At 39.0% G+C, this 23,485-nt stretch overlaps 2 protein-coding genes across 3 annotated transcripts in view; one reads left to right on the top strand and one right to left on the bottom strand.

Moving 5' to 3' along the window:
* The window catches only part of adck2 (aarF domain containing kinase 2), a 226,913-nt gene that overhangs the window by 161,194 nt on the left and 42,234 nt on the right, over nt 1-23,485 (top strand). The window lies entirely within an intron of this gene.
* On the bottom strand, nt 1,557-21,724 carry parvg (parvin, gamma). Of its 2 annotated transcripts, none has more exons than XM_072435880.1 (11): nt 21,640-21,724; nt 19,301-19,403; nt 17,116-17,262; nt 14,861-14,976; nt 14,697-14,752; nt 13,333-13,364; nt 13,179-13,240; nt 11,887-11,955; nt 11,686-11,787; nt 8,895-8,967; nt 1,557-1,735 (listed from the first exon to the last, which is right to left on the bottom strand). In XM_072435880.1, exons 1-11 carry the CDS (start codon nt 21,688-21,690, stop codon nt 1,638-1,640), a joined length of 909 nt encoding a protein of 302 aa, XP_072291981.1. In that variant the 5' UTR covers nt 21,691-21,724; the 3' UTR covers nt 1,557-1,637. The 2 variants fall into 2 exon arrangements, with proteins under 2 accessions (XP_072291981.1, XP_072291980.1); XM_072435879.1 differs by having other exon boundaries at nt 1,563-1,735; nt 13,333-13,367.

Below are 23,485 nucleotides of genomic sequence, written 5' to 3' on the forward strand. Positions count from 1 at the left end.
TTTGGATTGTTTCATTTGCTTTTGAGTTCATTGTGCCGTGTCTGAGGCTTGAGAAAAAATAAGTTGCGTTTGAAGTTGCCGTTTGTTTGCTGAACACGCACAGTCCCGTGTGCACAGTGTACACAGTAGCGTGCGGAATAATGTAGGAATATGCCACACATGTTTCTTGTACATTTATTTTGGGTTTTAATTATTCATATATTTTGCTCAGTGGGAGGGGCAAGTGAAGGGCAAAGGGGAGGGGCTCTTGGCTGGGGGTGAGTCTGTCACTGGTCACAGAGCAGGTAACAGGTGCAGAGCGTCTGGCATAGTTAAAGGAGACATGAGTTAAAGTTGAACTCTACGTTGAAACGCTGTAAATACATGTATTTTTTTGGTTTTGGACACCGACTTCACCTATTTTTAAAAAGAGCCCCGCTACATAAGTTAAATGTGATATGTTAAGATGCATTATTGATGGATTGATTTGTGTAAAATGTCCAATGTTCATGCAACCAACAAGTGTCATTTTATTGGTGATACAGTATCATTATTGTGGCCTGATATGTTAGTCATTTTTGGTATAATTTCCCAAATTATTTTGTGACCACACTACAATTGTGCTGCTTGTTTAAAGAAAGGAAACTTGTTCATACAATCATTTGACATATTCACTGTTTTGATGATTAAAATAGGTGCATTTCATTTTTAGTTTGTGCAGGTTGAGGAAAAGAAAAATGTTAAAATGTATTAGGTTCTTCAAAAAATTGTGATATATCGTATAATCTTGCGCAATATGTCAATTATCGCATGTATCGCAAAATTGTGAAATGATCATATTGTGAGCTGCGTATTGTGTATCGCATCGGGAGGGACCCTGTGATTCACAGCCCTACTTTAGATCAATATTGCAGTTTAGAAATGAACTATAAAGTACATGTAGTGGGACTATCCTGGTTAAATAAAAGTCAGGAAATAAATACTATTCAAGGTGTATCAGGGGTAATAACATGTCTTTAAACATAATGTTAGAATTAACTTTTTCTTCTCCAGTTCTCAGTTTAATCATCATATTTACCTCAACCCTTGTTTTGCCTAAAAAGTCCGATTATCACACGATGTTCATTATGTAACCAACAAAGAACTTTATGCACTCTTTTACATTGTATACTTCCTCTAAATACAGTTCTTGGATATGCTGGCATAAAGGGGCTGTTGGATTATTTATATCTAAAGTGTTTTCTTGTTAATGTGCTGTGATATTTTCTTCGCCACTCAGACATCAGCTATGATCTTATAGCCACAATGTGCTCCCTGTGGCCTGTGTGACGCTTACACTCCTCCGGCAACTGTACATTAGCAAGAAATGTAAAAAAAGCAAAGAAAAGCGATCAGGCCCTGCAGGGAAATACATTAAACTAGCACTTTATAATAGCAAGGGGTGACAAGTGTTTTTCTGTGCCTGAAGGAAAAGAGCTGCAACGTGTGCATATGTGTAATATAAGAGTCAAAACGAATAATAAACAGCATAATGGTGAAATCCTAAATATGACTCTCCACCCACATTTACATCATCCAATATCGCTGCTTTTATGTCTGGTCATGTCCTGTTCCTTCATCTTCCTCACAGTCTGTGTCGCATCAGAAAACATCCAGAATCAGTCCGTTTCTTTGAGATGGGATGATTTTTCCTTGTGTTTCTTGAACAAGGCGTAGAGAACCTTGAGCGTGGCCTGCGCGTCCTGGGACACGATATCTGCAACACAATGCATATTTATTCACATACAACTTTCAATAATCCAAACTTGTATGTACGTAGAAAGAATACGGAACACTATACGCAAAACGTGGTCCCATTATTACTGAAAGATTCCATACTTTGCAGATAATTAATTCCACATGATATTAAAGGTAGAATAAACACAAAACCTTTTTTTATAGATATGTTCTTACAAGTCTTTTATTTCTCTTCCCACCTCTAACACTGTCTCACCTCAAAGCGCACAGGCACAGGATGCTTTTACCGTCATTAGCTGATAACTATTCCCCCAATCCCTCCCAACAGGTCATAGATCAGAAGGCCCCAAAACACATTAGACCCAAATCCAATCAATGCATTCTGCACGGAGACGAGATCTTGGTGAAACCAGCCCTCCCTTTGCACTAACTGAATGAGTGTGTGACAAGAAGATTGACTCCTCAACCAGGTAAACCCAATTACGGCACGCTGCTCCTTCCTGCGCTCGCCCTTGTGCAATGGGACTTTCCATTCATTAACGGTAATTAAGAAGACACAAACATGAATCGAGTTTCCCACAGGTTTCTGGTTTAGATGAATAGCGCTCATTGAGACATTACCGGTGATGGTGTTGAGGCGGACATTTTGGAGAGAGCGGTTTCATTGTGGAGGTGGCTGTTTATAGAAAGTTGTGGTTGTGAGAAGACAGAATCGGGCTCAAAGTGCCTATGGAGCGCGGTGTCAATAATGGGGCCACAGGGGAAGTGCAGAAAATCCATCCAACATCGATTACCTCATACTTTTAGACGTGTCTCCGAAGCACCCAGAGAGTCCATTCTGCTTCTTGGCAGGCAGACAATTAGACAAGGGGAGAAAATACAAAACAAACAACCGCAGAATGCCTTTAAAACAGAAGTCCTGGATCAGCATTTAGCATGGAGCTTTAGTAGCATAGAACATCATTTATACTATAGTTTTTGTGGCTCAAAATTGTGGGTTGTAAGTCTTAATCGGTGAGACAGGGGCAAAGATTAAACTTAGAACTGTTTTACGACCAAAGACAAGCTGTGATTTTTATCAATCCACTCTATATTGATATAGAGTATTTTGTCATCTTGGTGGCAGAGTGAATCCTCCTCACTGTATCTACAATCAATCTCTGTCAAACATGTGATCCACAGTAAACACAAGCGCTCCCCAAAGAAACAGCAGAAGAGCTCAGCCGTGAACCATTTTCTTCTTTAAAAAAAAGGACAAAAAGCACAAAAACACCACTAATTGGTACAACTCTGGTGACTTTTCCACATGGAGACTGAAAAAATGATATTTGTTCAGACAAAATGTGTGTCCTGGGAACACCTCGGGATTCTCCCAGAAGAGCTGGAGGAAGTGTCTGGGGTGAGGGATGCCTGAGCCTCCCTGCTCTGATGGCTGCCTCTGCAACCCGCCCCCAAAAAAGCACTAGATGAGGGGTGGATGGTATGACAACAAGAATAATCACAGAAAAAATATCTGAGTTCATCAACAATGTTTTAGCCTATTCAGTTTAGCATTAGCCGTGTTGTTGATGTGTTAATGCAGCTGGAACACTCTCAGCGTGTAACTCTTGACATTCTATTGTGAAATAATCAATCTCCATTAAAACAATTGCTGGGTTTTGGGTGAAAACATTCTACAGGACTATAATATATAATAAAGATGGGGACAGCTCAAACGAATAGTTAAAATGCAGTTTGTTGCAGGTCCAGCCACAAGTAGATATAATGAGATGAAACATTTGTAAATTTACCGTTTAGATATTTCAAGGCAAAGAACAAAGTAATCAGTGGAACATCTGCCTTTGCCCATCATTTGTAAGCGTGACATCATCATATTCTACAACCAAGAACTTAATATTACGACCCACAGTTTACAAAACATGTATTCAGTCAGTTAGTCAGAAAGGTGTTAGCATTCTATCCCTCCCATCATGAGGCCAGCAGTGGGATCAGTCATCGATCAAAGTGCAAACGTCCAGGGAGACTTTTCCAAGCCCAGAAATGGACTTTAGACAAAGCATTTTATAAAAACTCAACTCTAGTCTTGACCCACAAAGCATGAAAAAGGTCAGACCGGATGCAGAGTAATAAAACAAACCTTTCAGGACGTCTCCAGCCTGGGATGGAGGCGTGGCTGTGTCTCTCAGGGTCACACCGGGTCATGCCCAACAAACACTGCAAACTATTTTAATATAAAGCTGGCAGTCAGTTCACACGGGTGGGCTCAGTGGTAAAGGCCAGGTCGTATTTTAAAGGCCCTACATTCGATCCTACTTTGACATTTAGGCATACAATCTAATGTATTTACAAATTAAAGTGCACATGACACACGGTTACATGGGTTTGATCACAATAATAATAGATAACTAAAGCTGCCTGTGGCTTCTGAGAGTTCACACGTCACTGTCATTGGTTGAATCCACCCGTCACTCACAATAAATAACATCCAAAATTAGCATAGCATGAACTATATCTACATTTTGAGCCTCAACTCTCAAGTAATAAACCACGACGTGAAGTCACAGCCTGATTGTCCGTGGGTTTGAACTAGTCCATAACAAGTGCTGTGAGGTTCTGACCGGGGCATCTGACTCTCTCCCTCCAGATAGTGAACATAAGTGTCCACGCCGGCAGTAAACATGTAGAAACAGACAAAGCTGCTTGGTATCTTCAGCTGGAGTCCCCGCTCTCATCAGATGCATGATCGCTGTAAGTCCCGGCCCACGTGAGCACAAACTGTTTCCATTTCTGTGCAGCTGACACAGTTACATAACCCTTTGAAATATTCACATAACATACAGAGTAAATCATTTCCTGTGTCTCCTGTAAGCCGGTTATAAATAAAATACGTGCCGTGGTTTTAAAAAAATACTTTTTTTTCTGAAAATGTGAAAGCAAATATGAGTCATGTCTGAAAATATCATTCGCTGAACGGAAATGTAAATAACAAATATGTACATTTGTATTTTTACCCAGACATGTAATATTCATTTATTCATAACTTTATTTAATAACTTCTTAAACTTAATTCAACCAGCACAAATTAACAGAATTTCACATGTTATTTAAGCTATATTTCAAAAATTCCTCTAGGCAATGGCTATAAATTATATGAAATGATTCTGGATTTATCTGGTATCTCTTTTTTCTTTTGGTCAGACAGCATTGTTAGTGAGCTGTATTTCCCTGGACATGTGGAGGTGCTGCGAGGCCTCTGCTGGGGTGTCACTGGCCTCTGCTGAGGTGTCATGCTGGATCAGGGCCATTGTGCTCAGGAAGTGAGGCACAAACATGAGAGGCGGGTCCTTCATTAGAGCGCTCAGAGCGAGTGACACGCCCCTTTACCGCGAAAGCAATATCACAGTTTTATATATGAAATGAATCGTTGTAAAACTATGGGGCCTGCAGTTTTTTTTGTCACAACAGATCCTGGTGAGCTTACAGTATTTCATTTGGCTGGTGTCTATTTAATAGACACCAGCCAAATGAAATACTGTAAGCTCACCAGGAACTGAGGCTGAAATGAGCTCTATTCTATCTGGAGTAATGTGTTTACTGAGGGTGAAACATCTCTATTCAAAACTATTTCAATTCCTCACCACCTCTGGGTAAGTCATGACTGGCTCCTCACAGCTGGCGGGTCCCTGGTTCGATTCCCAAAGTGAGGTGTTTGCATGTTCTCTTGTGTTTTGATGAGTTTCCTGAAGCAAGGATGAACCTGACCCTGGATGAAAATGATTTTGTAGTTTCAAATAAAAGGCTGATGTAGCTACAGGTAAGACAGTCTGACGAATGAATGAGCATTTATTTTCTTTTGGAGACAAAGAACCATTGTGTAAACTTATATTTTTGCATGTAAGGTGTTTTCCTGAACAATAAAGACATGTTTTATCTCTCATTTACAGAGTCAATGGGGCACTAATAAATCAATGAAAAATGAGGATTAGTGCGTAGGATAAAGGAGGAGGAGGCGGTTTGGAAAAGGGCCTGTCTGGCCAGTCTGAGGAGTCTGACCTCCAGTCTGAGGAGGTGCTGTCAGTCTGAGGAGGTGTGGTCAGTCTGAGGAGGTATGGTCAGTCTGAGGAGGTGTGGTCAGTCTGAGGAGGTGTGGTCAGTCTGAGGAGGTATGGTCAGTCTGAGGAGGTATGGTCAGTCTGAGGAGGTATGGTCAGTCTGAGGAGGTATGGTCAGTCTGAGGAGGTGCAGCCAGTCTGAGGAGATATGGTCAGTCTGAGGAGGTGTTTTCAGTCTGAGGAGGTATGGTCAGTCTGAGGAGGTATGGTCAGTCTGAGGAGGTATGATCAGTCTGAGGAGGTATGGTCAGTCTGAGGAGGTGTGGTCAGTCTGAGGAGGTATGGTCAGTCTGAGGAGGTATGGTCAGTCTGAGGAGGTATGGTCAGTCTGAGGAGGTGCGGCCAGTCTGAGGAGGTATGGTCAGTCTGAGGAGGTGTTTTCAGTCTGAGGAGGTATGGTCAGTCTGAGGAGGCGTGGCCAGTCTGAGGAGGTGCGGCCAGTCTGAGAAGGCGCGGCCAGTCTGAGGAGGTGCGGTCAGTCTGAGGAGTCTTACTTCCGGTCTGAGAAGGCGTGGTCAGTATAAGGAGGCACGGTCAGTCTGAAGATGCGTGGCCGGTCTGAGGAGTCTGAGGAGGTGCGGTCAGTGTGAGGAGGCGTGGTCAGTCTGACAAACCGGGCAGGTTGCTGGGACCACTAAGACCAGTGACATTTCTGCAAACTCACTAAATACATCTCACTAACAACGGTATCTGCAAAAGGAAATCAAGATAAATTGTGAATTAATCTGATTTTACCATGTCAATATAATCTAGACCAGCAACTAATGATTATTTTGTTAATCCATTATTTTAGAGATTTTTTTCCAATACATTTTGATAATTGTCTGAAATGAATGCAAAGGGATGGCGCTTGAGATCGTCCTGATGGAGTATTTACATTTTTATATACTGTAGTTAGGGTCACTAAAAACACAATTATGCAAAGAGTAAATTACAAGAGAAATAAACATGACACATCTATTTTGCAAATGAACGATTCTAGCACAACAAGTGACACATTTCCTGCATCTGTCAGTTTGGCACACTTCACTCCGCTCCACATGAATACTGATGGTCCCTCTTCTCACAAACACTCGGACTGACTGCTGCAGGTTTAACAACGGCTGTCGATCATTTGGAGGACAAAAGGAATAATGACCTGCGCTCATCATAATGGTCATCTGCAAATGATTCATGTTTGTTTACCGCTGCCCTTGGCTGCTCTCGCTAACACCATTTCATGAGGCGTTATTATATCAGACTGTGATTATGTGACCACTCCTCTGTTCCCATCGCTTTATTCACATAGATTTATTGAGTTTGTGTTCGGGGAGAACAGGGCTTGTTGTCTCACAGGTTGTCACATTCATTTGTATAACAATACCAGGGGGCGCTGTGACTTGACATCAAACTATGTCTTTATGTTTTTCCAATCACACAATGTTTTGGTATGTTTTATATTTTTTTGTAAAAGCCTTTTATTAGAATGTGGAAAATGGAATATGCAGTCGAAAAGCCAGATCTCAGGACCTTTTAGCTTTCAAGTTACTTACTCACTTACTTACTTACTTACTCACTCACTCACTCACTCACTCACTCACTCACTCACTCACTCACTCACTTACTCACTCACTCACTCACTTACTTACTTACTCACTCACTCACTCACTCACTCACTCACTCACTCACTTACTTACTCACTCACTCACTCACTCACTCACTTACTCACTCACTCACTCACTCACTCACTCACTCACTTACTCACTCACTCACTCACTCACTCACTCACTCACTTACTCACTCACTCACTCACTCACTCACTTACTCACTCACTCACTTACTCACTCACTCACTCACTCACTCACTCACTCACTCACTTACTTACTCACTCACTCACTCACTCACTCACTCACTTACTTACTCACTCACTCACTCACTCACTTACTCACTCACTCACTCACTCACTTACTTACTTACTCACTCACTCACTCACTCACTCACTCACTCACTTACTTACTCACTCACTCACTCACTTACTTATCACTTACTTACTCACTTACTTACTTACTTACTCACTTACTTGAAGCCATGTGTTAGCTCAAACTTTAGGTCAGAAAGTCAGCTGGGGCTGGTTGTCATGGGGCATAAACAGTGGGGCATGATATTGTAATAATGTGGTGATGTGTTACTCAAATTAGTAGCTTTTGTTAAGTCTATATCTCCGACAGTGGGAGAATTGGGTGAGAGAAGAAAACAATCAGGGACAACCGACCCCACACAGTGTGACAACCGACCCTGACATAGGGTCATTTGTCTGTTTGATGCTGTCTTTAACCACTGATAACTTTTCATCATAATAAGATATAAAAATGCTTGTATTACCTATGATTGATGATGAGTTGCTCTTGAGTAAAAGTATGACAAACAGTCCCGGTCTCTACTTTTTAAATATTGATACACCTGCTGAGGTGTGTTGCCTGTACAAGTATTTACTTGAGTAATTCAAATATATTGTTCTTCTTGGGGTAGTTATCAGACACTATACTACTCAAATAATTTATATGACTGTGTAAGAGCCTCATTTGGTTCTGCTTCCCAATGTAAGTAAATCTACATGTGACAAAAGCTTCATGCTGACAATATGACATTATTTACACATTTAGGTTTCTGGCTTCATGAGTTTGAAAGTACCACATTTTGTGCAATATTCCAACATTATGTCAAATCAAAATTAAAAGTTTTAAATGAGCTGTTACTTTAGTATTTAACCCCAAAACACTATTTTGTACTTCTACTTTAGTAACAATTTCTGCTGCTCAGATTACAATGAATACATTTGATGCTTTCTGCATTGCTGCACTAAATTAAACACTTACCACTTATATTGGTATAATTTACTATTTATTGAGATTTTACGCTGATTTACGTGATTCTAAGAAACACGATCTATTTTTTATCTGTGCATTAAAAAGGCAATAAACTGAATAGTGGATCTTGGATGATTAGTTTTGTTGAATCATGTGTGTATACATTTGCACCTGCTGGAAACACAATCCGATACAACATTTGGTCATATTTTATTCTTACCTTGTGGAGAAATGCTGGACACTTCTATTCCTGTGTCAATGAGGAGGTCTAAGGCCAAAGTCACGTTCTGGAGCTGGAAGACATGACAAACATGACCGGATGTGAACTAAGAAGTTATTTTGATGTGAAATTACTGTACAAACATAGTATTTTCAATATTACATCAACACGCAGCACATATTATATTAGACACAGATGTATCAGTGCACAGTTCAAGAGTTTGGATAACATTTTAATATATACAGTTGTAATAGCCTTAATAAAGCATGATCAAAGACATCATTCATAATGAACAAATTGTTTATTTGATTGATTCAGAATTAGTGAATACCAATCCACTAACTCCCTAATTAAGCAGTTTCTAAGCCTGAACCTTTCTTTATAAACTATTTGTTATTGAAGTCTTCTTCAATCTTCTTCAAGTCTTCTTGAAGTTCTTTTTGAGAATAATAAAGGTGTAGTACCAAATTAGACAGTGGTGGAAGCACTCAAAGTTGTTAGCACTCAATACTCAAGTAACGTATCTAGTACTACTACTATGTAGTAAAATTGTATTTAGTAAAAACGATTTCATGACTATGACTAAAGAGTAAAATGTTGGGAGGATGATAACAAATTGTCATTTAAATGTATGTTTTCCTTTGCTCAAAGGCAGGACTTGAACTAAAAACCTTGGGGTAAGATGTCCTTTTGAAAAATGTAGTGCTGTAGAAAGTACAGATACCTGCTCAAATGTAGTGAAGTAAAAGAAAAAAAGTTTACCTCATAAAATGTACTTGAGTAAAGTACACATACCATAAGTGCAGTACTTTTGTACTTTGTTATTTTCCACCACTGGGAGTACATTGTGTTATGGAGCAGCTTTCATTGCAGAACACACCTCAAGCAACAAGAAAATCAATCAATTTCTTGGAGGTGCATTATGTATGTAAAGTATCCTCCAGGCCTTTTTTCATTACAGGTGTTATATAATGCTATATAATATTGCTCAAAAACATGCCTTGTCATGAGCTGGATCGTTTCTCCACAGATTTTACCAGTTGTCTCCATGGAGATGGATATGTTTAATTCCATTTGGATACAAGCAGGTGGTGAAAGGTTCACCATAACTATTTTTGCTATTTTTTATGTATTACTGTTTTCCACTACATGTTGTTGATCCATCCACTTTGAAACTGCTGTGAATGGCTCTTTCCAGCCGAACAAACCAGCTCAGCACTGCAGGCGTGTCATGTGTTCTCATGGAGAACAAGGGCCACTGTGATGTATTATGAATACGACCCGACATGTGCTCAAGTCTTCCTCCTTTTATCACTGTAAAGATTTAAAACCCTCTTCAGCGAGAGACCCATGAAGTCATCTCATACAGTACCACCAGATACGGAACAATGGTCTTCCATGTTCCTGTCTCCTCGGCTCAAATATGGCAATTGTTACAGTGAAGAAATGACATTATCACCAATTACTGCAGTCATGAATTTGAAAATGATAATTACGATGCATCTTCAACAACTTCATCTTTCTTTTATGCTCTGTTTGGTGCTTAGATGGTTGCAGTTTATATGAAAGAACATTTTAAATATTGCAAGATAGGATGGCAGTGCACGTATGTTAACAATCACAAAAAACACAATTAAATCATAAATGTTTCAATATAACTTTCCACTGCTTTAATTCACGGGTTTCAGCTGCTTCCTGTTATTTGCAACAGGACTTTTTTCCTAATAAAAATATATAATATGTTTTTTTTAATTGCTCCTAATTTCTCATCATAATGAAAAACATGGGTAATTTGCATTCAGAAACAGATTATTTTAGAGCAAGGGCTTAGATAACTCAATGGCAGATTTTTAACTTTGCGCAAGTTTTTGTTCTATGATTGACCAAGTATAGTGACCATATTCTGACCAGCTCAACCACTCAATTTGTATAATTCTTGACCTTTAAACATGCTCTTGTACCTCTGCTGTTTTAGAACTGAAAATAATCTACTGAAAGCATATGTTACTTTATACCTGCGAAGCAATCGTTCATCAACTCCATCTACTAATAGTTACAAAGGGGAAATAAACAGACGCTAACCTGCCCCAACATGCTAATTCAAGCATGCAGTTGTAATGATCGTGATTTGACGGCAGAAATGCTCAGAATAATTTATGGACTTAGAAACAGGAGAAGATTTTGAAGCTCTGATGCCACAAAACAGCGTGAATGAGGCTAAATACAACTCCAGGTGTTTTTTTTGACAAGGGAACAATGTAATAACACGGTTAACAGCTCAAAATAGTGAATTTAGCATAATTGGTCAGTGTAACCCCTCATTTGTCCAGGAGTGATCCATCCTAGAAAAAGTTTCAAAGGTAGTCATCTGGATAATGACTTAAAAATCAGGATGTAAGAAGCCAAAATGTCTACTATTTTGCATGATATATGTCCTTTAAAGGTGCAATATGTAACTTCTTTTGGGGTGTCTATTACCAGCCTGTCTCCAATGATGCATTGCTTTGTCTGGAATGTCCCACAGTATGGACTTTGAAACGTATAGTTGGCAATTATTCAAAGTTGTACTGCTCAGAAATATTTTTACCACAAGTAGGCCATCCTCTCCACAGATCTGACATGTAGCTTGACCTATTGGCATTGCCTCCATTGTTGTTTGGAGCTACTTCCACCAGCAAAGTTCCATAGAGCCCCTTTAAATATTGTGAAATACAGCCCTAGCTAAATATGTCTACACCTCATCACCATAAGTTAATATAGTGCACTCACATAACGCTTTAAAAATCCTTACCATTTCCGAGTGATTGACAGGAGTCAGATTGAAGTTGTAAAGTGGGACGAAGAAGCCCTCTAACTGTCCAATCAGCAGGAGCAGGATTACCCCATCAGCGAACTGGAACACACACCAAACAAGAAGCGGATATGGAGCAGTGATCCCATCTCTGCTAGTCTTCAAGGACACAGAAAATACTGTGAATGGTGTGGTTTTTACCTGTCGGTCCATATCAGCCACCTGCAGACCCAAAGATGACATATTCCTGTTGACAAAGTGTAAAATGGCCTGAAACAGAAAGAGTTGAGGTTTGGAAAGTAAGTTACAGGAAGTAGTGAAAGTAGGACACAGGAGAGGCCGATCATTAAAGTCTGACAGGAACATTTTTCACTCATATTGACAATCAAATTCATTTTGTGAGTAATCAGTTTGTCATGAATCTTCAGAAAAGGGACTATAATTTATCAGAAAAACATAACAGTAATCTAGACTCTCGCAATATTAATTATGAGGAGTAGAGAGTATTGTGTGAGCATTGTGAGAGTTGTTAGCAATTATGCTAATTTTGGCTCTAAACAGTGCTGCACATGATATTGTTTTCACACCTGGTTTTCCATAGATTGTGGTGTTTGGAGGCTAACGCTAACTGCCCATTCGAAACTGAATTAAAGCCACATTGGCTTTAATTCCAGTACCAGAGTTTAGAATAGACTATAGATAATTAGACTATAAAGCCTACGTGGGAGAGATATCAAGAACCTTGGTTGTGCATTTTGTATTTTGCGTATAAATCTTTTCTTTTTCTGTAGGCTGTAGGTTATTTTTTATACCCTGCTAATGTCAGAATTACACACTATTTTGAGTGCTAGCTTAAAGATGCGCCATGAGACTTTCATAGTGGAAGGTTTTCTTGTGAAGCTAATAACTTGTCACTGTGATGATGCTATTAACAAGTAAGTGACGCCTCCAGGTCAGGTCTGCGGAGTAAAAACACCAGTATGAAATGAAAATGCAATAGGAACGCCACACATTCCTGAACATTAGAACATTCCCGCCAAAGCAATGGGCTCCGTGCGCATCGAAACCATTTCCTCCTCAATTCTATCTCTGTGTTTGTGTCTCAATTAAGCTAATGCTAACATCTATCAAAATATTAAAATAATAAAATAACCAATTGCAATGTAAAGTAAAGACTGCCCAAACGTTGTTATGTGAGATTATTTCAGTTCATGGCATTATTTGATCTATTATGCTCAGAAATTAGCATTAGCGTTAGCACCAAGAAAAATGAGCTTAACTTGCCCCTCCTAACCAAATGTATCCTGGCCTGTGTGATTTGCAACGTTCGCACTTGTGACCAGATTGTTTGCAGATCCTAATGTATTATTTATAACTTATTGATCAAAGAAAAGTTTAATTTGATTTATTTTCTGTCTTAAAACCACAGAGTTTGTCTCCCTGCAGCAGAATCTTACACTGTAGCTCAGCACTTCTCTGTTGCTCTGTCGTACCTGCTTGACTGTGTTGACCTTGCTTGTGTCCAGCCGGAGCAGTTGATCGATGAGATGTTCCCCTGGCGGCCACAGAGAGGAGGGTCAGGTCACTGTGGTTCTGATGCTTTTGGACGAGAGTCACATGAGCTCTGTCTCCGACCGCACTACTCACTTTCACTATTGTTCTGGGAGTCGTGGCCCGCGCTGCTGCAGGAAAGAGCCAAAGGTGAAGAGCTAAAATGGTCCGTCCCTGTGTCATATGTCACTCATACGAGACGATACGATGGGAGATGCAAACGTTTGAGGAGTATTTAATGTACAGAATGAAAGCTACAAACATCTTCATATCAAATTCTTGTGAAAAATGCAGATGCTTAGAAACTAGATATGATTTCTTGTGCATGAGGCAGAACAGTTCAAGTGCACGTGAGGTATTGTAATAGGCAAAAGGGCCATAATTGGATAGATTGCAATTGATTGTTGGTATGGGGTGTGACCTTGAAAACAGACCCAGACAAATGGGGAGATATTTGTTAAAAGACACATATTATGTATTGTACTGTTACTATTGTATCATTAACACGTCTATAGTATATCTGCTTTGGCATCTCAGGTTTTAGAACTTACAATAATATCTGTGGCAATCCTTCATCAGGATTTGTATCAGTATTCTACTACTGGCAGCACAGGGAATTATCATGAGTAAATAAACAAAAGCTGGCTTTCAAACAAAAAAATATATTAAAAAATCGAAATAAAAACACACAAACAAATACTTTTCACTAAATGGGTATAATCTAATGTGTTAAATACTCTTAGATGTGCAATAAAATCAGGTAACATACTGAATGATGATGTAGATCATCTTTAGCAAAAAGGCACTGAAGACTTCATCGGTATATTTTTTAAATGAAAGTACTTTTTCAAAACGTATTTGGGGCCGTTCACAGTTTATTTATGCCGGTTGATGTATCATTGTTCATTGTTTTATGTTGCACCGAATCCAGTTCCTATGTTTGTGAATTCAGTTCATTGGCAACAGCAATAAACCTTTTCTGATTATGATTATGATTATGATTATCTTTAGACAATGTCCTGGCCACATCTTTGGTGCATTTTTAAAATTGGTCTTGACTTGGTCTTGATCTGTCTCGGCCTCAGTCTTGGTCTTGACCTTGAAAAGTATCGATCTTGTCTTGGTCTTGTCTCTGATTACGACACCACCTGAACTTAATGTATTCGTCACCAAAATAAGACATATAGCAATATACATTTAGCACAATGCTCAGTAATAGACCGTATACATTTTGTAAATATACTCGAACACCCACAATCTTATCTTTGAAAAACAGGAAACTAACCACTCTGCCACTGTGTAACTCAAATAAATACAGTGGATTTGATTATGTCTGTATTTTTTGCTTTTTTAAATAAACGCTGACTTTGCCACACATAAAGTAAAATGGCAAACAATCTGCAATTTTAAGGCAATTAAAAGTACAAAAGTATCTTAACCTTGGTCTTATAACTACTCACCTCTTCTCTGTCAACACCTCTTTATGTGTCTCTGATTTAATCCCGCTTTTGCTGACCTGGATGCACAGTTTATAGAAATACAGAAAGTACACACACAAAAAACACTCGCATTAAAAAATAAAACGTTTTTCTCCCATTGAGGTCGGTGAAAAGGCTTATCTCACCTCCACGACTACCACCTCAACCTCAACGTTAGGCGGCAGCTCGAGCTCTGGCTGGAACCGCCTCACCATGGCAACGAGCAGATGAACAGTGGCCAGGAGGTCTTTGTTGTGGATGACTGACAGACGAACAGGAGCAAACAAAACACATGAAATCAGCGCATTCGGATAGAAAAACAGGCTTTGCACAGGGGAGGAATGGCAAAGGTTTACATAGGGGGGATACTGTAAAATACAAGCTGTTAGAAGTCAGAACAGAATGCATTTTGGGTCGTAAGTTGGAGTTTTCAGTTCGTGTCAAGAATCGGAACAATAGAATATAACGTCTATTACATTTATCTACACATCAGTGACAAAACCATTCTTGGGGATGAATGGAAAACATGACAATAGCTCCTGCAGTTGTCGTCATGGACCACCAGACTCCAAACACTGCAGGGAGGCTGGGAATTCACATTGAAACGCAATTAACAAACTTTATTGGAGTTTCAGAGATTGTGGATTATTTTTGGGCACCACGATGTACAAACGATCAAGTGCAGAAGAAAGACAGAACGTTTTATCGGATTTTCAAAGCTCCAGATTTACAAGAGAAGTGGATTTCTACAACTAAACGGACTGTAGTGAGTCAAACCTCACGTTTATTAAGCTCCAAATGTATTTCTGCTTTCATTTGGGTTTTCATTTGAAGAACAATTTGACCATTGTATCATTCAAAATTAGATAAAAAATATTTATTAACATTGTGTAGTGGTGGCTTTGTTAATTATTATAAAAAAAAGTTTGATGTTGTTTTATACAATCACGATTTCCATGTGTTTATTGCATTCAAATAAGTGAATTAGCCTCTGTCATGTGCAACAGCTCCACATTAGTTTTTTTAGTTCTTAATTTCCCCACTATTTTATCAAGATCACATCATTTTAATTGTCAATATCACTAAATAGTGATTTGTTTTAAAAGATGTATCATTAATTGTGGCTTCATTTAATGACAAAGAAAGAGCCCAAAATCTGCATTTTAGGCTCGTCCCTGTCGTAATGTCGTCCTGAAAAAATTAAGTCAAGTGGGAGCTGGAGCTCTAGTTGTTTTGAAGATTTGCCAAATTAGAATGTCAAGTTTGCAAAAGAAATCTTTCAACTAAGGATATATTGTTTGATAATTGTTTCGTTACTGATGATGATTGCAATTATACATAAGATACATAATGATTATCGATGTTGCATGGTCTTTGTTGTGGTTGAGTGACAGATGAACACAACACATGAAATCCTCATGCTCTGAACAGGCCACAGGGAGAAAAGTCAAGGCTGTAAAGGAAGAAGCTCTGAATCATACATAATCATAACAGACTGGGTTTGAAGGACGAGGATAGCATTTTAAGGAGTCAACGCATCGATATAGACCTATTTCTATTCACTCTTGCACTCTTAAATGAATAACTGCAAAAGCCACTTGTCGTTAAATGGGTTTTTGTCATTCTAAAATACTTTCTGAGTACCACCAGGTCCATATCTAGGCAATTACAGTTCTAAACCAGGTCTAAAATAGAACCAAATCATTCTACCAAGGATTAAATCATTCATAATTGGTTTGGTGGTGGTCGGAGACAGATTGGCAGCCTTGCTTGTCAGTCTGCCCCAGGGCACAAATATGAAGCTCAACAGTGACTGCCCACTGCTTGGTTCTGGAAGTACATTTTCATTTATTTTTCCCATAGGTACATTCCAAAAACAAATTAAAAAAATAGGCAGGTTCTGAAAGCTTGCTTGGGGCTAATCAGCTGTGTGTAAATAATGAGCACGAGTCCTATGATTAGAATTAAATCAGTTTTTGCAGAATTTTAATTTCACATGTGTTTTATGGACCAAAACAACTGCGTTATGGACATTAGCTTATATGTAACTGTTTTGCTTTTGTTGTGCCATTTAACACTTACTTTTTTCTGAATCTAAAATGAAAAAAAATGAATGACAAATTTACTTCTGGAACAATGGCAAATTTTGTCAGTCTTCCTGAAGATGTGAGACTGCTCAAAAACAGCTGTGCATATGACATGATACAGATTTCACCTGAATTTAAATTGTTTATGTTGTATCTGTTTTGTGATTTTACTGCATCTTTCCCTGTTTTGTAAAGCACTTTGAATTATTTTGTGTACAAACTGTGAAATAAACTTGCCTTGACAGTTGAGCTATAACACTAACTTTTATTCCACTTGTTGCTGTTTTGTTGTGGCCTGGAGCGTGGTGACTCACGTTGGACGCTCCACTTGGTCTGGTCCTCCTCCAGGCCCAGGTGCTGGTTCAGCTGCCCCAGGATCACCTCCAGTTTGTGGGTCTGGGCAGCAGAGGTCAGGGCCATCTCGTTCACAGGCAAACACACTCCCAAACGAGCCAAACGGACTGCAATCAACATGGCATGATCGGCAAAATGAGTTACAAAGCCAAATAAGAACTGCAAATATTTACCCTTTATTACGGTAATTAAATGTGTTATTTTGGGTGATGTTACTTCTTCACATTGCACCAAACGGTAAATGGCTACTTAGCTCGGGTAAGGCTACAAAACTTTGGAAAAAAATCTGATCGCGAACGGGATGGAACGTCCAAAAATGACAAAGTTACAAAAAACTAACCTAAAGTGTGGTGGAAAACCCGATAAACTACTGGGTCATTGCTGTAAATACATTTATCACATTACGGGGTGGGAAAAGTTCTGAATGAATGCTAAGTTTAGTATTTAACATCTCAAAATCATATTGTTTTAACATTAGGCTAAGTGAAACTGTTACTATTGTTAACTATTAACTGTTGTCATTGTGAGTAGATTTAAAATATTGGTTTAAAAAGTGTGATTCTGCTCAGAGTGCACATTGTTAACCACATGAAAAACAGAACAGCTCATTTTAAACTCTTTGCAGAAGTCCATATGTATCGCTCTCTCATCAAAGCATTCCCAGCATTATAGATATTCACTACTGAGTTTATAAGCACATTTTAGTTAGTTACTTTGTGAAACATATATCGTTTATAAGACCCATCTGATCATATTCAATATTAACAGAGTAAAATTGTTTTTTTATTCATTGAATATTTTAAAGATAATTTGTTAATTTATGAGGAATAGCATATTTTAAGCCTGCAGCTGAGAACATTAAATATCAGCAAAAATATGCTTCAATAACACCAACAAGCAGCAGAATGCAGAGATCTACTTCAGTTTATTTCAATTTTTTTTATTTCACTATTTTATCAGGTTGTTTTGAGCCAGAACAAATGGGTAGAGTTTGTGTGATAATGGGATGGCAATTGAATGAATCACCAGATTATATTATTTAGTGTGGCCCTGTGTTTGTGCTCTCAGAGGCATGAACTTCTCAAAATGGCCCCGAAGCCAAAAATATTGCCAACTCCTGATTTACAGCATACATGGGACAACATACATCATAATGAATAGAATAGTGTTAGGATTCATATTTTTGTGTTTGAAATATTGGAACTATCACACAGTGTACTTGTAGGTCTGCATTTTGTTCAAATCCCTGTTCCTCATCTGAGTTTAACTTGAGTATTATAGCTAGATGCAATCCACTCCACTGAAGATGAGGACTTTCCATTTGAGGCTTCTCATCTCCTGATATAAAACTCATTATTGTGACTGGAGTAGGTAGATCTGACAGACGAGATATCAGGAGCCAGCAGCGAGCGCTCTCAGACTGGAGAGTGCACTAGTCTGTCTCACACAGTGAGACCATTTGAAACACAGAGAAGAAAAACGCACAAGCGTCATAAAACGTCCAAAAGAGTTAAGGCATATTTCGGCCGACATATGAGTCCCATTTGTTCCATCAAGTCAATTTTCAAGTCCAAAGTAATCTTTTCCATTTTCCAGTCAGTTAGTTTCGTATTTGCTGTCCATTTCTTTGTTTAGGCCTTCTTCCCTGATGATTAAAGTGTTCTCCAAAGATTTCCATTTATAGTGTCCTTGACAGAAGTTTTTATGCCTAAATACATAGTTAAAATCAGCCTTTTCTCCACATTATTGCTGTGCTATTGTGCTGCTGCCTCCTGGCCAGGGCACTCTTGCAAGAGAGTCCCCCCCCCCAGTTAAATGAAGATAAAAATAAAATAAAATCAACAACGGTTGCGTCATCGATTATAGTGTTAGCCAATCCTGCAATATTGATACTTTTCTCATGTATAGTGCAGCCCTTATTTCATATATTCCTCCCTATAAAAGGAGTGACGACATTTCAAGCATCATCTCCTGCTGTAAAACCTCATTACAGTGAATAGAGCAGATTTGACAGAGGAGACGGCAGGAAACGGGAGGAGACGGGAGGAGACGGGAGGAGACGGGAGGAGACGGGAGGAGACGGGAGAAGACGGGAGGAGTGTCACGGAGCTCTTAGCCAGTAGTGTGCATTAGTCTCTCACTCACTCAGCAGGTGATGGAGGACCAGTCCGTCAAACAGATCCTCCTCCAAACTCTGGGCCACAATGTGCTCCGCTTTCAAAGTGCTATTGATCCAATCCAACAGGGCCTGAAAATACACAATTCATCAGAGTCAGAGACGCCAGGCGCTTTCATCTTCCTCTACACCTTCTTCTGATGCAAAACCAGACACAACCAGCATGAATCCACTCTCTGTAAACTCATTCTCAATCAATATGAAGGACGCTAATGGTATTGGACCGCTTTCTCTGATATGTTATACACAGTCAAATAGCACTTAAAGACAACCACTGCAATCATGTTTTTCATAGATTGGAAATGGTTAGATCTTCTTGTTGACTTGTTTTCATCACGTAGTTAATGTTTTCTGTGGATTCAGCCTTTACAGTTAGAAAACATCCCCCAGCATTTCTAGTCATAAGCTATTATATTTAACTTTAGTTCATGAACACTTGACAAATAAAGCCTACATGCGGTCCAATAAATCTAAAATAAAACAACAAAAAACAAACAATATTTGGTAAAATAATATAATTTTCACAATTTTTGTTGTTTATTGAAGAAAGACTTTCTGGTAAACCATTTTGTAGAGTTTGTATAGAAGACTTTTCTGACATAAACCTCCTTAGTTCTCCATTTGGCTGTTTCGACTCCCTCCAACAATCTAGCTTTTTGGAAAACATAAAAAATAACAGTTTCCAAGACAGTAAAGCAGGATGAGGGGGCCTAAACACTGCCTCACACCCAAAATACAATACTCGAAAATGGACTGTAAATAGCACTAAACTGTAAAAGTCGTGAAAATCTGTTGTAATATTTCTATATTTCTATATTTCCACGTATATTTCTATTTCTTTTAGGGATGTGGGCGAGTCTCTTGCTCTAGGACACAACAACAGTGCAGTTGGTATACTCGGCAGGCTTTAATCCTGGCAACCGTCAACTATCATAACTGATTTTATTTACCATTGGTGACACCAACTTTACAGGTACACAAAAAAGTCTTACAAGCCCAGTCTGCAACAAACTTTAACAACATCACAGCCTCGTGTTGCTATCATCTTTCCTCATCTAAACCCGTTAACGTTTGAACTGTCAGCTCCCCTGCCCCGCTTTCGAATGTGTCTGCGATCACGACTTATAATTATGTTCATTAAAATTTCACCTGTCTTTCCACCTCTCTCCTGGCATCAGACATAATTCATGCCCTTCCTTAAGAAGAACACATGGGGCACAGCCATGTCAGCCCGGCAATGTATTTCTTCTGTGGCTTTGTAATGTCGACTTAAGGTGCAGACAGACTTTAGGAAAGCTGCTCGAATAGATGTTTTATTTTCTCAATATTACAATTCAGACCCAATTGATAGATTAATGCACAGAACGTTCACTAAAGTAAGTAATGAAACTTATTTTTGTATTATTTTAAGAGGATCTTTGAGTCAAGAGACAGTCTGGACATAAGTGTTTTACTATTGCCTCAGGAATGGTCCATTTTTATTTATTTTTTCACAATCTTTGATACATCCTTCTTTGTTGTCACATGTCCCATTGTGTGACATTCAACATCAATGTTCATGTAGACAAGCATGTGACGCCACGAGATGCGCAGATACGACCTCATGCATGTGTTTGTAGCAATAGAAATACCTTCAATTGAAACAGCATTAGGACATTAAATGGGACATAAATGGGAACATTTTAAACCACACATATTATGCAAATTTGCTTTCAACCATGTTATAAAATGGTTCCCTCATCAAAAACCTACCTTGTACCTTGTACCTTGTACCTTGTTGTTGTATAAGCTTCTTTCATGCATGTTTCATTAATCCTGTTTACAAGAGTGTCTTCTCTGCTCCTTCTTTGAGCCTCAGAAAAAACACTTTGCTGTTTTTAAGTCCATAAATCATCACCAGACTCATTTTAAGTATTTCTACCGTCAAATCACATCTGTTATGAATGCGTGATTGCCATGTTGTGGGGAAAGCTAGCATTTCTTTATGTCCCCATGGTATTAGTACATGTTACTCTGCTGCCAGTAGAGGGAGCGCTAGCACCAAACCTGTTTTCACTGTATAGACTGTTTTAAGCTACAGATCATGAGATGCCAAAGCAGAGGTACTCAAGAGCATGTCTAAATGCTATTGGCATAAATATGCAAATAATGAATAGTATGTGTCTTTTAAGCAATAACATCTCCAGCGGGTGGCAAACCTCGGACAGACACGTTGCATAGCGCCTCTTAAAGATGATTGTGTCTTGTAGAATAAATTCAAATAAATGCTAAGCTAGATTAACACTGGTTTAGTCAAATGAATTCGTACCTCTTTAAGACTTTTCAGTTTATGATCTTTCAAAGACGTCGGTTGAATCATCTTCCTCTTCTCCCCTGTGTGAGCAAACAAAATATCTATTAGTCAGCTCTGTTATTTTTAGACATGTTATCCTGCAGCTCTTAAATGCTCACTGCTTTATTGAACTCATGAGCCTTTTTAATAGAGCAAGTGTTGTACTCCTGCTGTCACTGGTGAAGTTATTTCAGTCACTGTTGGGCAATTGTTAGGCTTTGTTTGAGCAGTGCTGAGAGTTTGCCAAATCAGGACGAGCAACAGTTGGCCAGAGTTTCTATTTTTGTGTTTCGTGCCACACATATTAAGAGTTCCCTGAAGGATAATAACAATACTTAAGTTGTGTACTTCAAATAAAGAGATGAAATTGGCTGAAAACAGAATAGAAAATGTATTTGCTAATTGTTATTAAAGAACAAAGTAGTGAGGTACTGAATTGGTCTCCGCAGATCTGACGTGTAACTTGGCTCGACTCAGTGGAAATAAATAAGTCTGATGCAGTGTTCATTTTCACAGTTATATTCTTAGATAATCAACTAGAATAAAACTAGAAATAATTGTAGTTGAAGTTAGATGTTTGTTTACAAGTATTTAGGCCCGAGCGCCACAAGCTGGCGAGAGGCCTATTAATCTCGTAAGGCCGTGCGAAGCACGGCTGCAAAAGTGCGCACGTAGTGCGCACGAAATCGAGCGCGAAGCTCTCGCCCACTTCCAAACACTCACTAACGCACTCCTTCACTCACGCACGCCCCGTGCATACTAATTAGTAGTAGGAAAATGGAACATTACCGTTGTAAACGGGCGAAGCCCGTGCAAAAGTGCGCACTAAACGAGCACTTTACATTGGGATCATCATCCCCATATAAAGCACTCATTTGCCCTAAGTAGGTCACGAATACGTTCCCCATCTCTTGCATGTTCCGTGCATATAAGCATGTAATGCAAAAATTGAACATTATTACTGTATAGAGGGCCAAAAACACAAAGTGGGCGGAGCCCACTCAAAATTAACGAAAGTACCCGTCAGTGACCAGGGACCCATATTTGAAAAATGGGAAACATTGTTTTCGCGTCGGAATATTATTCTTTCTTTCTTCTTTCTTTCTTTCTTCTCGGGACCAACCCCCCTATTTTTCACCCAGTGAACATCGACGAAAAGTCACAAAAATTTGCACACCTCTAAAAATCGTGCCTCTCTACATTCTGGCTATTTCCCTTTTCTAAAATAAAAAAAATTGGCGCGTCAGCGCCCCCAAATGTACCAAAAATGCATTGAGAGATAGGAAATGACCCCAAAAAAATTTGGCGCAGAGGTAGATGGTGACAAGAGAAGTAAAAAATATTATTACGGCAACGCCGTCCGCCCAACCAAATGTCGGCCATATTGGTTCAAAAATGGCTAAGCAGGACTCGGAAGTTTTTCCAAACGTCGTACTTTTACGAACTCCTCCCAGGGCGTTGGCTCTAAAAAGCTGAAATTTGGTGAAAATGCTACTGAGGAGTGGGACATCAAAAGTTATTCAAATTACATTGATACCTGTCACGGTCTCAATGTAGAATTTCAGAAATCTCCCAAATTTAACATTTCTGCCGTTTGCGCAGATGAAGTCCGAATTGCGTCAAATTAGAATCAGTTGTTAGACTCTTTGCGCTAAACGTACTTGAAGTGAAATTAATTAATTTGGCACCACAGCGCCCCCTACAGATTTTATATGGAGGTTAAATGTTTAGTTTTGCGAAATTTTATGAAATTTGGAGAAAATTTCATAAAATTTGGAAATTTCCTTCAGGGGTGGACCATCAAAAGTTATCCACATTTTTA

The sequence above is a fragment of the Eucyclogobius newberryi genome, unplaced genomic scaffold (genome assembly GCF_026437365.1).
Source record: "Eucyclogobius newberryi isolate DKJ021-1_F unplaced genomic scaffold, fEucNew1.0.hap1 SCAF_7, whole genome shotgun sequence".
NCBI lineage: Eukaryota > Metazoa > Chordata > Actinopteri > Gobiiformes > Gobiidae > Eucyclogobius > Eucyclogobius newberryi.